General features: G+C 39.9%; 1 protein-coding gene across 1 annotated transcript; it reads right to left on the reverse strand.

The window, feature by feature from the left end:
• Positions 1-1,332: 1,332 nt before the first annotated feature.
• LOC135543914 (LIM/homeobox protein Lhx3-like) lies at positions 1,333-14,672 on the reverse strand. The gene is made up of 6 exons (XM_064971231.1): positions 14,603-14,672; positions 6,203-6,374; positions 5,791-5,993; positions 4,309-4,460; positions 2,946-3,117; positions 1,333-2,586 (listed from the first exon to the last, which is right to left on the reverse strand). Exons 1-6 carry the CDS (start codon positions 14,670-14,672, stop codon positions 2,162-2,164), a joined length of 1,194 nt encoding a protein of 397 aa, XP_064827303.1. The 3' UTR covers positions 1,333-2,161.
• Between the last annotated feature and the right edge of the window lie 761 nt (positions 14,673-15,433).

Consider the following 15,433-nt stretch of genomic DNA (forward strand, 5'->3'; position numbering starts at 1 on the left):
CTCCTTCGCTGCTTCCGCCTGCTTCCATGGCAGGCTTTTGTCTCCTGCCATTATTTCGTCCCAAGTCCAAGATGGCCTCCACTCCTGGCTTTCCTCCCAGGCCCAGGATCCCTGCTCCTCCTGGGCACGCTGCTTGGTCCGTGGGTGGTGGGATCTTCTGTCACGATCGTTTGTATAAAAGGACCAAGGCGCAGCGTGATTACAGTTCCACATAATTTATTGAAGTGAAGCTATAAAACAAAACAATAAAGAATAACAAAACGTGACGACAATGGAGTGCTGACATACAACTACCCATAAACAAGATCCCACAACAAACAGGTGGGAAAAGACTGCCTAAATATGATCCCCAATCAGAGACTACGATAGACAGCTGCCTCTGATTGGGAACCATTCCAAGCCAACCTAGAAATAAAGAAACTAGAATGCCCACCCTAGTCACACCCCGACCTAACCAAAATAGAGAATAAAGGATCTCTACGGTAATAGCGTGACAGATGCTGTTGGTTGAACTTTCCCTCCTAAATCTAAAATGTGACTAATATTTAGGACGTCTTAGGTTATGAAGCTATAGCTAAGTAAAGTCCAGAGTTGTTCATGATCAGGTCTCCTGGAACACGTTGTAAATTGCTTGAAGATGGCGAAAGGGTCCATCTAAAAGATGGTACAGATTGATGGGCTTTGTCAGGGTGAGGATGGTTTTTAATGTGTTGTCTGTGATGCTATGCACAGATAAAACCGCAATGCAAGTCTTTGTCACTGGGAGAACAAATGTAAGAAATTGACGTCACACAGAAGCATATACGCCGCTCACATACACCACAGTTTAATCTATTTAATTGAACCCGACTTTGAATAAGTAAACAAATTAGGAAATTTACAAGGGGCATACGATCCCTCCTAAGCTAATGGATTTAAGATTTTTATCCCGTAGGGGCATTTGGGCAAACAAGGCATGGTTATCTCTAAATCGACATGTTGCCTCTCAGTCTGCATCAAATTTCTGCACTAAAGAGTCGTTGAACTCTTGATACGGCTTTGGTAATTTGCCAGACGGCCAATCTGCAGACACAGCCAGATCTCCAGATCTGCTTTTCTCCTGAAGTATCTGTATTCTGATAATAGATCAATGTAATTAATACTCCAGGAAAATTAGGGATGAATATTGGAAATAAGCCACCACCCCAATTACCCTAGCTTCTGTTAGTGTTTTGCAGAATTAAGGTGTGCATAAAACACTTTAAAAAAAATTCTAACATAGAAGAGAACCTAAGATACAGCCCATAGTCAATACAATACAATAAAATAAAGATGTGATACAAGAGCCATTGGTCAGTTTGGATTTAGCTGACACATTTATTAAAGACCTGTATCACTTAATCATCATCATCATCGTCATCATCAGAGAGAATAAATAAGACATAAAACATCTTCCACATAAACAAACACATACACCAGCCTGGGTTTCAGCATGCCCAGGTAGCTCAGAACGAAAAGAATAAGATGCATCTGAAAACACACAAATGCATAGAAGTAATTGCACCTCTAGTTATCGGTGGGAGGCGACATCTACAACCTGTCTAGATCCCTGGCTGTCAATGTACAAAGTACTAATATCTGTGGTATTCATTAGGTCGAAGGGGTTGTATAAAAATAAAGTCTTCACAATGATAAACTGTAATATGTATATATATATAGACATTTGGCAACAACCAGACATGTAAAGACTCTGACTTTAACCAAAACCTGCAAAAAACAGAGAGAAGAATAAGGTGGAAAGGATTGAGGGTAGAGTCTATCAAAATCCAATTGGACAAAAGTTGAAATTTGTTATGTTGTCACAAAGATAGCATTCATAACAGGCCAGCACGCCATGATTCTCAGTCTGGTTCTCTATGAGGAATGGAGTGTGTGAGTTCCAAGTGCTGCCATTCATACTTTTTGATGGCCCAATCCTTCCTTCCAGTCCACTCAGATGAGGAGAAATGAAAAAGATTGACAGTTAATTGATAGAGACAGATGGAGTGATCCAAGAAGGGTGGAAGACAGCAACCGTCCGACCCGGTCTCTCTGTTTCACAGGTCATGTGTGACTGTCTCTTTTCAGTTTGTGACACACACCTTTGAGTCCTTAGACCACGTTGACCAATAAACCCTGCTAATCAAAACTGGTCCACTTCATCCAACCAGGAAGCTGGGCTCGCTGGGAAGTCTGGGTACCCCCCACTGCTGCCAGTAGACAGATCCGAGCTGGGGCCGTTAGCGCCACCCAACACTCCTCTCATGCCTGGGTTCAGCCCGGCGGCCCCGCCTTGGGTCATGATGGACAGGCCAGAGTCAGGGTAGACCAGGCTGGAGATGGGGGGCTGGTGCCTGGGAAGGGACTGAAGCGAGCCTGGGGACTGGGGTAGGCCGTACGGGCTGCTGGAGCGGATGTTGTGGTACTGGTCCTGGGACTGGAGGACTCCATGCTCTAGGGGGAAGGGGCCGTGGCTGCTCTCCTGGCGGCCCCCCATGACCAGGGACGACTCGCTCAGGCCACTGTAGATGCCGTTGGAGTGGCTGAGCTCCGACATGGGTGGCTCATCTGGAACATAAGGGAGGACACTTAGTCAGGGTGTGGCATTATGGAAGTGCTTATTCCATTTCCTGCTAATATTAGTTTGATTCTGGTCAACAATTTCCCTCAATGGAATTATTTGGGTAAATATAGGTTTCATTCAAATTTGAATGGGAATGAACCAAAATGTGTGGTTTAGAAATTGGCTATGTCCATTTCTGCCATGCACTTTAGGGGAAAATAAATAATTTCAAGAAGGCATTTGTATTATAATTGTGATAATAACATTTCTCCTAATTCCTCAAATAGGAGCTTAAAGGCTGCTGTCTGTAGATTCCTGTGAATGTATCATCTCAGATGTCTCTCTGTTTGTTTTCTCATCCTACCTGTAAAGGAAACCTCAGCGTCGCTGTCCATGCCCTCCTCCTGGATGCTGTCCTTGTCTGATTTTGAACTGCCTCGCGACCTCTTCATGTTGCGGAAGTACTGTCCCCACCTCTGTCTGCCTGCATCCTTCTTCAGCCTCTTCTCTTTTGCTCGCCTGTTCTGAAACCACACCTGGAGGACAAAGGAGGTGTTTGGTACATATTGGTTTTGTTTTATTTATTTTAGGTATATAATTGGGAAGTTTCCTGTTGAAGGCAGATACTCCAATAAGCCTTCTCCTACAATACACTTGTGAGTGAAATAGATTTCTTAAAATTAGAAATATATAATTTTGTGTTACATCTACAGACATGTTTTTTATTTTGAACTGCATTTTTCGTTCATAGACTATAGGACATATCAGTCCTGGTGCGAAATTCCATTCTACTTACTGGACCATTCCGGACATCATTTTTCCTGACTCTTTCTTCAGTGAAACTGCTATGCTTTTAAGTGGTCAGGTAGAGCACATTAACATAAAAACAAAATTAATTTTCAAGGACTGTCTAGGAAGCATGTCGCCTCTTCTTTAACTCAACTGGGAGATTAAAACAGTGGGGCAGAACACTAATGTTGGGACCAACATGCCCTGAGATTTATCACGCTAATTAACTTTGCGACAGCTACAAGTTGTCCTTAACCCTGGGAGCAGACAGGTTGCATGTTACCTTCTCACTGGGATCTACTCACCCAGAGTTGATTTTAATTATTCAAATTTCACTATGGCCAAATTCTAAATTTTAGCTGTAAACGTGTGTGATTTAATTTGAAAACATTTGTATTTTATTTTTAAGAGACACTTAAGATTGACGAACCATTCAATGTAAGCACGTATTTTGTTGTTTACAATCCACATCATGCAAAGCCTAATGTAATTCAACCAGGTAAAAAAGTTCCTCCTTTCTCTCCCACATATAGGCAAGGCCTATATTCATTAGTGATATGCAGCCGAAGTGAACCCTCTTAACCCCCATTTCCCCTTCCGTGAATAATGAAGCGCGATAGTGGCTTCCGCGTACCTACTTTAAGTGTCCTTGCAAATAAACAATATATATGGCCATAGTCAACCACAGTAGGGAACTTTCACGGACAGACAATATGCCAAGCTCTCTCTTAGCATTGTTAACGAGCTTGCGCTTACAGTTCTGACTTTCAAGTGTGTGGACTTCATTTTAATCCATCTCATCGTAAATTCTAACCATTCAAACCCACTGGGAGGCCATTTCAAGCAGTATTTCAATGGAATCGCATGCATGTCCTTAAATAATAATAAAATAAGGACGCTAATGAAATGGTCTATAGTGGAGGGGAATGCATAGTTACCTGAACAACCCGCATATCTAGGCCGGTTTCTGACGATAGCTGTTCTCGTACGTGGCGGGCAGGTTTTGGAGAGTTGTTGTAAGCGTTTTTCAGGGTCTCGAGCTGTTTGGCGGTGATAGTTGTTCGTGGCCTTTTCGCTGTTGAGTCTGCCTCTGAAAATAAAAGACACACAATGTAAGCCAGACCTTACACAAAAATGTACCCCATTAGGCCTACTTTATGCAAAAAGTCTTAACCTTAGATTCCAAGGATAAATAGGCTATTTATAGATATTCAGGTTCAGCCATTGAAAAGTGCAAGTGACATACCAGAACTGATAAAAATGTATTTTAGAAAACAATGGAAAGACAAGTAAACTTCATAACTTCCTTTTCTGACTTATTACTTTCAATAAGCCTAATTAAACCCAAATAAATACTAACTATTAAACAAAAAGCCTACGAACAAAAACATATGCAAGACCATCCTACAAGTGGGCAAATACCGAAGTAACGAGGCCCTCTCATTATCCAAATAGACGTGTGTGGTTTTCCATGAAAACTCATCTAAACTCAAAACTCAATGGTTAAATCAGCGGTTGGTTTAGTCAGTAAATTCACACAAACAGATGGGGAAGATAAAACTTGAGTAACACGAACTACTCACAAAGAAAATGTTGGCCTACCCTTGCTGGATTTCATTGAGTTAAAACAGATTATCTGAGGTCAGTTGTACTAAATTTAGCATGCAATAAATAAGCATTTTTATTAAAAAAGTATTAATTTCAAATTAGTTGGGGAAAAAAAATCTTGTTGTAAACTTCATTTTGTTTTCTCAAAAAGACGTTTGTGGTAGAAAACATGCCCATTTTGGTCATAGCATTTGACATCATCACATCAGCCAATTTAAATGATTTTACTTGAAATTGGAGGCCTTATTGTAGCCTATGAGATAGTTTAGCAAAACATTGTCACCAGCGCTTTAAACACCTTTTAAACAAACCTCCTCAATAGTCTGTTGTGCAGATGAGGCTGAATCTAATCTTCTTAGTCAATGTCGGTCTGCTAATAAAATAAAACAGAAAGAACTACGTTTTCTCTCTTCACTGCAATTGGATAGGCTGTATCCATATTGCTATCGATTGGGATGCGGGATACGACGCAATTAGCGCAGGTGGGTCAAGTGTTTATGGGTGACCTCATAGTCTTGTAGATCAAGTTCACAGCTCCAAGCAGTTGCTCAATAAAAGGTCAATGGATCAAATAAGTAAAACATTACATAACTTATTCGGTGATGCGTGCTTGATAGATACTAGGTTAAATCATTTTTCTCGTTATGAGGCAGACATGAATGAAGATGTGGGCATTGTAGGATATACACATTCTTTGATATGGCTGAAATATCAATGACATGCTTAATTACGCGTTAGGTCTAGGCACTCTGATCTTGGGGACCCTAATTAGGTGTGATAAAGGTATGTTCAGGTATGCCGTGACCTCTCACCTCTCTGTTTGGCGGTTTCGTAGTCAGCCTTGCACACGAGTCTGCTGTCCTCCATCAAGTAGTACTCGTCACCTGTCGCGAGCTGCCTTTTGCACACGATGCACGCGAAGCAGTGCAGGTGGTACACGAAATCCTGCGCTCTCCTCACCACTTGCGTCGGTGGAATACCTTGCTGACACGCGGCACATTTGGTCCCAAATCTCCTTTTAGGAAATAAGAAGGTTATCATCAATACATTGACAAGTGAGTGTTTCATCACATTCACAACCTCAAAATAAAATGCAGACCGTGTGATTCTATCGAATAATTAGGCTTGGTTTCCATTAAATATTAGGCTACACACCTGAAATATTTTCAATAATTTGTCTTTCATTAAAGAATATATAGTTCATGTCGTATTTCTTGCACCCACTTAAAAAAGTCTTCTTTGCAGTAGACTCTATCTTCCCGACTGAAGCACTTGTCCGCTAGTTGGGATTGGCAGTCGCTGCATTTCAGGCACTTGCTGTGCCAATGGCGGTCCAGCACTTTGAGGATGAAGCGGTCCACGATGTGTTGATTACAGCCCGCGCATACAGGAATCTCTGAAGGGGAGAAGACAGGATGACCATGAAGCCATCTTGAATTAAAACACTGCTAAAGAGATCATTTAGCATTTGGTGGTCAAATAGTTTACGACACAAACATAGCTAAGCCTATTCATACTATTGTCAAATGTAGACATTTGTTAATGCATTTTATTTAGAATATACTTACTTATGATAATATCTAAATAAAGACACTAATTCGATACAAATAATTTCAATGTTTTGTGGTTGATAAATTATACTTAATATTCTGAGATCCGTGACAAATTACTCTAATTCAATTAATTACATCTGAGTAATGAATTACTAAACCTAATTGTAATGACGTAGTAGTCTAATGATAGGGGCCTATGCCATGCCCTCACAACGAAACACACAATAGGCCTACATTATTTTAAATTGCTTAATTGAAAACGACATGTACTGGTAAAATAATACATGAAAGTGATCTTAGACCTATTCACATTGCTGCAAAATTGAAAACGCATGCCTTTTTTAAATTTTTAAATTGGCCTATTTTTTCCACGTTAAGCACACATTTACATCACTTGCTTTATAGTTGACAATACTGAAACTTCACATGTATACATTTGCATCAAAGGGGTGAGTCGAGTAACTAGGTAACAGGGTAGCCTAGTGGTTCGACCGTTGGACGAGTAACCGATAGGTTGCAAGTTCGAATCTCCGAGCTGACAAGGTACAGTTCTATCTCTGAACAGGTCGTTCATAGGCCGTCATTGAAAATAAGAATTTGTTCTTAACTGACTTGCCTAGTAAAATAATGGGAAAACCCCAATGCAGTCTATTTCAGGGCAAATATGAGACAGTTTTGTCACTGATCTATACTATTGTATATGTTTTATTTTCATCGATAGCCTATATATTTCCACATAGTTGAGAATTGAAGAGTTTCATTACAAAATGCTCTATATCCATTTTCAGAAATGTTGGTAAATTAGCTTTTATTATTTCAATAAATGATGAAAGAGATTGGTGTGTTTTTTCACTATCTAATCATGGCATGGAGGTTGTTCAATGACAGACATGTTTTTGTTTCAAATCGATTACTTGATTGTTTAACAATTTCAGAGACAAATAATCATGCTTTTTTCTCTCAAAATGCTATATTTCCGCCTCATGCTCAGAGAAATTAGCAGTAGTGTTAGATTTTACACAGTCAAATGTAACAAACAACTACATTTTTAATAAAGAAATGTACAAATGATACATTTGTGACATGAATATTTAATATATTTTTTTGAATTCAATACAGTAATATGTGATCTGTATGTTAAACATTTACATTTGACATTTTTGTCATTTAGCAGATGCTATTATCCAGAGCACGTAGATTCATCTTGAGATAGCGAGGTGAGACAACCGCATACCACAGTCAAATATGCAGGATACGAACATTCCATTCCAGCTAAACAATGGATTTTCAAAAAATACATTGCATACACATTAAAACTCGATGAATAACACATCGTAGAACAGTAGTATTGTACATATACATGAAGATGAAGGTACCCATAAGCAATTATTTCTGATGAAAAAACACATTTGATAAACTGGTGGATATAGCGTTTTTGGAAATAAACTCTTCAACTGTTATCCGGTTGAATGAAAAGCATAAATGCATTGCCGATGTCACATGTGCTAATTGAGAAAACATCACCAAAAGGAGTGGATTTAAGTTTACGAAGGTGTTGTGGACTCATTATTGATGTATAAATGTAGGGACACAATTATTTCAGTAGTATGAGATGTAAGTAAATACACTATGCTGTCTATAAATTACAGCCATTCATTTGTTTTTGTCATCATCGCCATCACCATCATTTTTTTCCATAACCCAGAAATGACAGTAAACGCCAATGGTTATTTTGTTCCTCCCATGATTATTGAAACCTGGCAACATACGTTACCCTTTTCTACGTGTGGGTGCCAGATGTACAGCAATACAAAAGGACACACACGGTTGAAATCCAACCAGTAAAGCCATCTCACTGGGCACTGACGTAAATTCAGTTGGTTCAACGTAATTAAATTGAAATTACGTGAAAACAACGTTAATTCAACCAGTGTGTGCCCAGTGGAATAGCATCGAATACCTATTGGCTGATTGAGTTATTATGGGTTTGATCGGTTGAGTTAATGAAGAAGACATCAAAAATTACCCTCTTACTATTTCTCCTCAAAAAAAGTGCATGCTACGAAACAAACATTCTTACTTTGCATGGTAACCCGCAGATCCAAGTCCAGACCAGAAACGACAGTGGATCCCGGAAAACTCTCTCTCTAATCCTTTCTCTCTCTCTATCTCTCCCGGTTTCCCTTCTAGTTCTTGCGACCATGGGCTATTCTATTCCTATCCCTCTGTTTGAGGTTACAACAGGCGCATGGGTCCCTCTCTCTTTAAAACACTGGTCAATTTGTTCCCACTAAAGAATCACTAGGGATAATAAAAAGGAAAGAAAAAAACAAGCCCTCTGCATCGACACTGGTCAAATCCCCTTCTGTATGCTCAGCCGCCCAATCAACGCTGGCCCAAAGGCTGCTCATGAGGTTTTACTTTACATCCGGTTTCCAAATCACGAAGAAGCAGGCCCGCTTCACAGAGTGGGGAAGGATGGTTTCGTTAAATTAAACGAGACCACAGCTAAATTTGATCCACGGTTCGCACACTGAATATGTTGTCAATATTCCCGCATTCGATTAGCAAAACACCATCCAAGCCTTTCCCATCAAACATGTTTTACGCATGAAATTACGCTGAAAATGCACACCTGCAGACAGAGGATCAGGTGAAATGTGTTTTGATGTCAGATTTAGGTTGAGTCACAAAGCTAAATGCTACACGTTGTGTGTTCAGTAGGCCTATTTACATGGTTTTATTGACCATTTAGGGATGCTGATGATACCGTGCAAATGATCACATTGCCACATAATTAATAGAAATTGTTTTAGGTAGGCCTATATGCTGCAAGAAGCCTATTTGCTCTAGAATTATTATAAGCAATAAGACACGGCAGGATATGTAGGAATGATGAACCCGTCCTTCCATATGGCCAAATTCAGTTCAGTTTCATCAAGTTCAGGATTAGCTCTAACTTATATAATTAACTAAACATAAATAAACATAATATGACAATTTACAGGCCATTAAACTTTTGGGAATAAGCATGGCCTTCGTCAAGACAACACAAAGCATGAAATGAAAATGGCCCTCAGCAAAGTATGTCATTACAACTCACAACAAGCAACTTATTATTAAACTATCAACAAACGCTTGTCGAGTGAAATTGCATCACCGGCAACTTAAATACGTTTTGAGATGTTATCACTCGGCTTTATTATTTATTCAAAAGTTCAAGCACTTCGTGTTTCATCCGTCCAAGGAATCGCATTCCTGTTGTTCGTTTGTGGGCAATTTATGAAATATTAATGGACCATTTTTTTCCTGCCAAGAGCAAGCAATGCACAACAGCGAGGGAGCCACGTCATCAACAGGTGCATCAAATTCATTATTAATTCAATAGGTTCTGTAAAACTAGAATACGCTGCCTTGTCTCACGCAACAATCAAAGGGTGTCTTGCTTACCAATAATATAACCTGTAGCCTATATGTCTGCCCATGAAAGCCAATTCAATCCCTAGAAATTGCAGTAATATTTATAAAAATTTCGTTAACAGGTTAACCTCGAATACATATGTGTCACATAATGCGCAGACATGGACCGATTGATACATAGGCACAGTTGGTACAATCTTAACCACCCCCCCCCCCAAAACGCAAACATATCTTTAAGCATTTAAGACAATAATGTTCTGATATTTTGTAAAATATCAGACACGTTTTTTAAAGTTCATGTAGGCCTCCGCACTACAGCAAACAAAGAAAGTAGGAGGGATGCTTGACAACAGAAGGTCTTTAATATCATTAACACATATGCAATGAATGGAGAAATTGCAACCCGATTCAAACTGTGCGTCCAAATGTAAAAACTTGTTTTGTGGTGTTCAGGAGCAAAAATATAAGACATATGCCTATGTAATTTCATAGATTCACTGTTTTTAGCCTTAATCCTTCGTCATACAGATTTAGCCCTAATCCATTGTAATACAGGCGACAGGAGCGAAAAGTATAAACAAATTAAAGGGATTTACCCACTGTTTCGGCTAACCACTAACTAGTCTAAAATAGATGTTGTGTGGAGCGAATTGTGCATGCAAGAATAATGCTATTTTTTGACATATGCATGTAGGAAGAATAAACATTTAATTGCAGTTACTATACATATATTCAGAAATGTAAAATAGGGAAGTATAACGATCGAAATATTCGATTAACGTAATATTTTATATTCATCATACAGTACGCCTTATAGAAATAAGCTTGTGCTATACATGAAGGTGTTGGAACGAAATAAAACAACATCCCTTATTCTGAGTTGTATAAACGGCGACAACAAATGATTGATTAAATATCTTAGGCCTAACTATTGTAATGTGCAAACCAAAGGCAGATTCGATTTAACACAAATCCCACTGAGCACAGACGTCAATCCAACGTCTATTCCACCCTGGTTCAACGTTATTGAATTGAAATGACGTGAAAACAACGTTGAATCAACCAGTATGTGCCCAATGGGATGGAATCACATGTGGTGCCCTGTTGAATACCTCCGTAGTTCTTCGCTCTGCGCCAGCAAGGCAAACAGAATCTCCGTGTTATTCGGTGCTCCTCTTGGAGAATTCCGTTCATTATGTCCATCCATTGCTCATGATCTCCTCACACGATAACGACAAACTAATGTATTTATGTGTTCTAGGCCTTTCGCTCACATTGGGATTTTATGCAGTATATCAGTAATACAAAAAAAATCCGAGCAGTGTGGTTGCATGCGATCGAGTTTGCTTTATCATACAGTGTGTTGTCCGCTGTGGAGGATTACGCAACGCAGTTACCCCAGCGACTGGCCTGTTAAAGCAGGGCGATAGCTGATCATCACCTTGCAGCAATTTGGAGAGAGGTGCGGGTACCAAGTACTCGTCGGAAGAAAAAATTAACTTCATGGCGCAAGATGACATTTGACTACGGTTTCGACGATGTTGGTGTGTTAAGTTGGTGCATACAGGCGATGCCATTTGAAATGTAATTTTATTGCACGAAGCTCTTACTTGACCATTAGGCTATAGCTGGTTCACGTATATATTTTTTTGCATGATCTTATGAACATACATTTTCACAGCACGAGTAGTAGGTCTAAGAGGCTTTAATTGGAACTTTGCAAAGCCATTTACGCACGTTTCTCTAAGACCGTGTGTAGGCCTATTTCAAATCAAATCACGGCCATATAGTACGGCAGGCTACACAAATTATCAAATGCAAACGAAAATGGAGCCTGGCACATATTTTTTTTTATTTATTTAGCCATGAAACTGTTCTGTTCCAAGTGACATTAGGCCTACGTATGTACCATTACAGATAGTTGTCTGTAATAGATACGCAAAACGAGGTCTGCTTTGAGACCAAATAATCAAATAGGCTTATACATATTTTCAAAGTAGGTAGCCTATTATAAAATTCATTTTGGCCTTGATTATTGAATTTCTGTAGTTGATGTGTAGTTGACAAGACAGAATGCAACTCTAATATTTGTACAGCATTCCATCCTAAACATAATGTAGGCCTAATAGCAGTATAGTTTTCAATATGTTTCATTCATTTTTTACCCTTTCTAAAATGCACATAAATATAACGACATTTCAGGCTACTTGACCACTATTTAGTAAAATATTGACACACTGAAATACGTTTTTACTAGCCTACAGCTTTAGCCTACAGTAATTGCATCATATTAAAGACAAACGTTTTATATTGGATATAATTGCATTTTTTCTATCAATGTAAATGTGTTTTCTTTGCTTATCCTCTCATTTAATCGACTATTTGGAGGCATATGTCTCATAAACCTATTATTAGCCTACATTGGAGCATAATATGATCCCCATTTCTTCTTATAATAACGGGATTAAACAGTACAATTTTCAATTGAAAAATCTAGACGAAAATATTCCTTTACCAAAGTTAATGTTATTGTCACGATCGTCGTATTGAGGAGACCAAAGCGCAGCGTGTTGTGAATGCATACTATAATGAACGGACGAAAAAACACGAAGTACGCTAAAACAAAACAAACAAACTAACACGACGACCGTGCCCGCTAAAGAAACTGAGTGCTAACAAGCAACATAACATAGACAATAACCCACGAACCACAATACAAAACAGGCTACCTAAATATGGTTCCCAATCAGAACCATATCAGGCCAAAACACATAGAAACAGACTAACTAGACATGCAACATAGAATGCCCACTCATATCACACCTTGACCAAACAAAACATAGAAACAAACAACGCAAATAATGATCAGAGTGTGACAGTTATATTTCATTGGTTTAATTTAATTAGAAGTAATATTTGATATTTGGGATGTTTCTGATATTATATCAACCATCCCACGCATGGTATCTTATCAACTCAAAAGCAAAAAAGAGAAAATCTTCCCAAAATTTCATCGTATTGATGGGCTCACGGTAGATAACAATACAATAACAATACAATTAGTAAACAAAAAGAAGCCACATCTACCATTTCCATCACGTCGTTAAACCTGGCTGGCGAATGACACGCACGCACGCACACACACACACACACACACACACACACACACACACACACACACACACACACACACACACACACACACACACACACACACACACACACACACACACACACACACACACACACACACACACACACACACACACACACACACACACACACACACATCTTAGGCCTATAGCCTATTCTGACTTCACTAAGACAGCTGTTTACTTAGGGAAGAGATTGGCCGTTCAATAACATGTTGATCGAAGCAACACTCGGATGCATTTTATTGACACTGATCTCAGCCGCAAAAGGGCGCCTTGGGAAATCACGACTAGTGCCATGGCCGCGTGGACCCCTGATGAATCTAAAATCAATGCCCCATTTGCCTGTATTTTCAGAGTATATGAAACACAGTTGGTGAAAGGTGTGGGATGCTTCAGTGCTCCCTCTTACTTGTCAGCTTTATAATATTTTGTATCTCCTATTGATCGCTCACTTTTGAGGGGCGAGGCGACAGTAATTGCGTAGCATGAGCGATGCTCTACAATCAACAAAATAGTCCGTGAGAAAGAGCAGTCATGGCCAAGTGTTTTCGTAAGTATATGATTGTTGCTTTTATTTCTAAAACCATTGCCAATCTATTGATTTTGATTTGTTAATGCAATAACCCACACATAAGCCTTATTCGTTTTCCCCCATTACGCACGGCAAAAGAAGATATTTGGTGGCATACACCTCCTTTATTTGATTCCTAATTTACAAACAGAAAGTAGGTACCGCACCTGTCGAAGGGAACCTAACACTTGTTGAGCATTTTGCCCAGGCAGACGACTAGGGAGGGCGGGGGGCGGCCTGTGTGCAGCCGGGCTGTTGCATTGTCGCGTTACACAGGCATTGCAAAAGCGCTCTGGTGGTCTCCAGTGACAGCAATGAGCGATGGTGTACAATGACAGCACGCGCATAACATCTGTTGATATGATTCCCAACAATACAGCTCATTACGTGTTCATAACGTCTCCCGCTGGCAGGGAAACGGAACCAAATATTTAATGTCCAACCTCGAAAGTGTATGAATACCCAGTGAAATGTTGTTAAAATGGATAGTGGACACATTGCCATGCACCAATATGATGAAATCTATTCGATGTGTGTAGCCTAGAAATGTATCTATTTTCACAACTTCTCGCGTCTCGAAAGGGAAAGCACTCGCCTGTAACACTTCTTTCAGCATATAGGCCTAATAGTGATTTGTTAAACTGTTTAACTGCTGATGATAGGGTGTGCTGTGAAATACAATGGGCTATTTCATGCTTGTTTGGATCCTCTCAGTAAAACTTTGAGCTGCAGGCGGAGCCCCCGCTGTGCTGATTTGTTGTGGAGGTTAACTAGATATTTCGTAGCTAATTGAAACCCATTAACAGATCACAGGTGACTAAACCGCGTCAAATAGACACACAAGTAGCCTACATTTCCACATGAAGTTGTATAAAAGCTCGATCATAAGTGCAAAAGACTCCAAACAAGAAAGCGGACTGCTTACCTTGACCTGCGCTGTATCGGGAGAAATTCCCGGGATTTTGACAACTCGATCCAGGATGTTCTAGCAACATTCTGAGCAGTGATGCTTTTCAGATCAGATAAACATAAAGTCAATGGGCGGTTGAGTGAGATATACCGAGGAAAGGAAAGCAAGAAGGGCGACTGCTGAGCTTAATGATAAGAGCTTATTAGGAAAAAACAAAAACAAAAACGCAAGATCCTATTTGTTTATCCTTTGAGAGTCACAAAAATAACGCGATTGACGTTTATAAAAGTACATTTTTCTAAGAGGCTAAAGTAGTATATGCCTGTCGACCTTGTCTCTCTCTTCGTCGGTCCCCGTGTAAGGAAACTTAAAAATGCAGCAACTTGCTGTTTGAGTCCGTGTGTTGGTCGACAGGAGGTAGAGAGAGGGGTGGGGTGGGTGGCCATTACCAGCGTCAGCTGACCTCACGATTGGACAAGTGTTCGTTTTTAGAAAAACAAAAGTACAGCTCGAGTCGAGATGCCGAGCGTCGCGCGTGGAGAAATATGCACTGTCCACCGTGCTGAAAAGGGGAGTTTCTGTATGTGAGCAAGGCGGAAGGCTTGTGTAGTGTATGCCCCCCCTCCCACACGCACACTTCGCTGTTCCACCCCCCTCTCCTCCCTTCGCTCCTTATCCATCTAGAGGTACACGTGTCCGTTCATCCTGCAAAATAGGGAAATGGGCGATTCTTCGATACATTGTTGTCATGAGTTTTCATTCTCGTGCCCCTCTTTTGTTCCGTCAAGAATATACCGTAGCCTAACAACAGAGACAAGTGGACGGGGCGTCATTGTTCCATTTTGC

Source organism: Oncorhynchus masou, chromosome 8 (genome assembly GCF_036934945.1).
Source record: "Oncorhynchus masou masou isolate Uvic2021 chromosome 8, UVic_Omas_1.1, whole genome shotgun sequence".
NCBI classification, from domain to species: Eukaryota; Metazoa; Chordata; class Actinopteri; order Salmoniformes; family Salmonidae; genus Oncorhynchus; species Oncorhynchus masou.

Bases quoted from the DNA above. Each gene is read 5' to 3' on its own strand.
- LOC135543914 (XM_064971231.1), bottom strand. From the start codon at position 14,672: ATGTTGCTAGAACATCCTGGATCGAGTTGTCAAAATCCCGGGAATTTC. The intron at 5,994-6,202 runs GTGGGTGCAAGA...ATTTCCTAAAAG, and splicing joins TGCAAAGAAGACTTTTTTAA to GAGATTTGGGACCAAATGTG. The intron at 3,118-4,308 runs GTAACTATGCAT...TTTGTCCTCCAG, and splicing joins TAGATATGCGGGTTGTTCAG to GTGTGGTTTCAGAACAGGCG.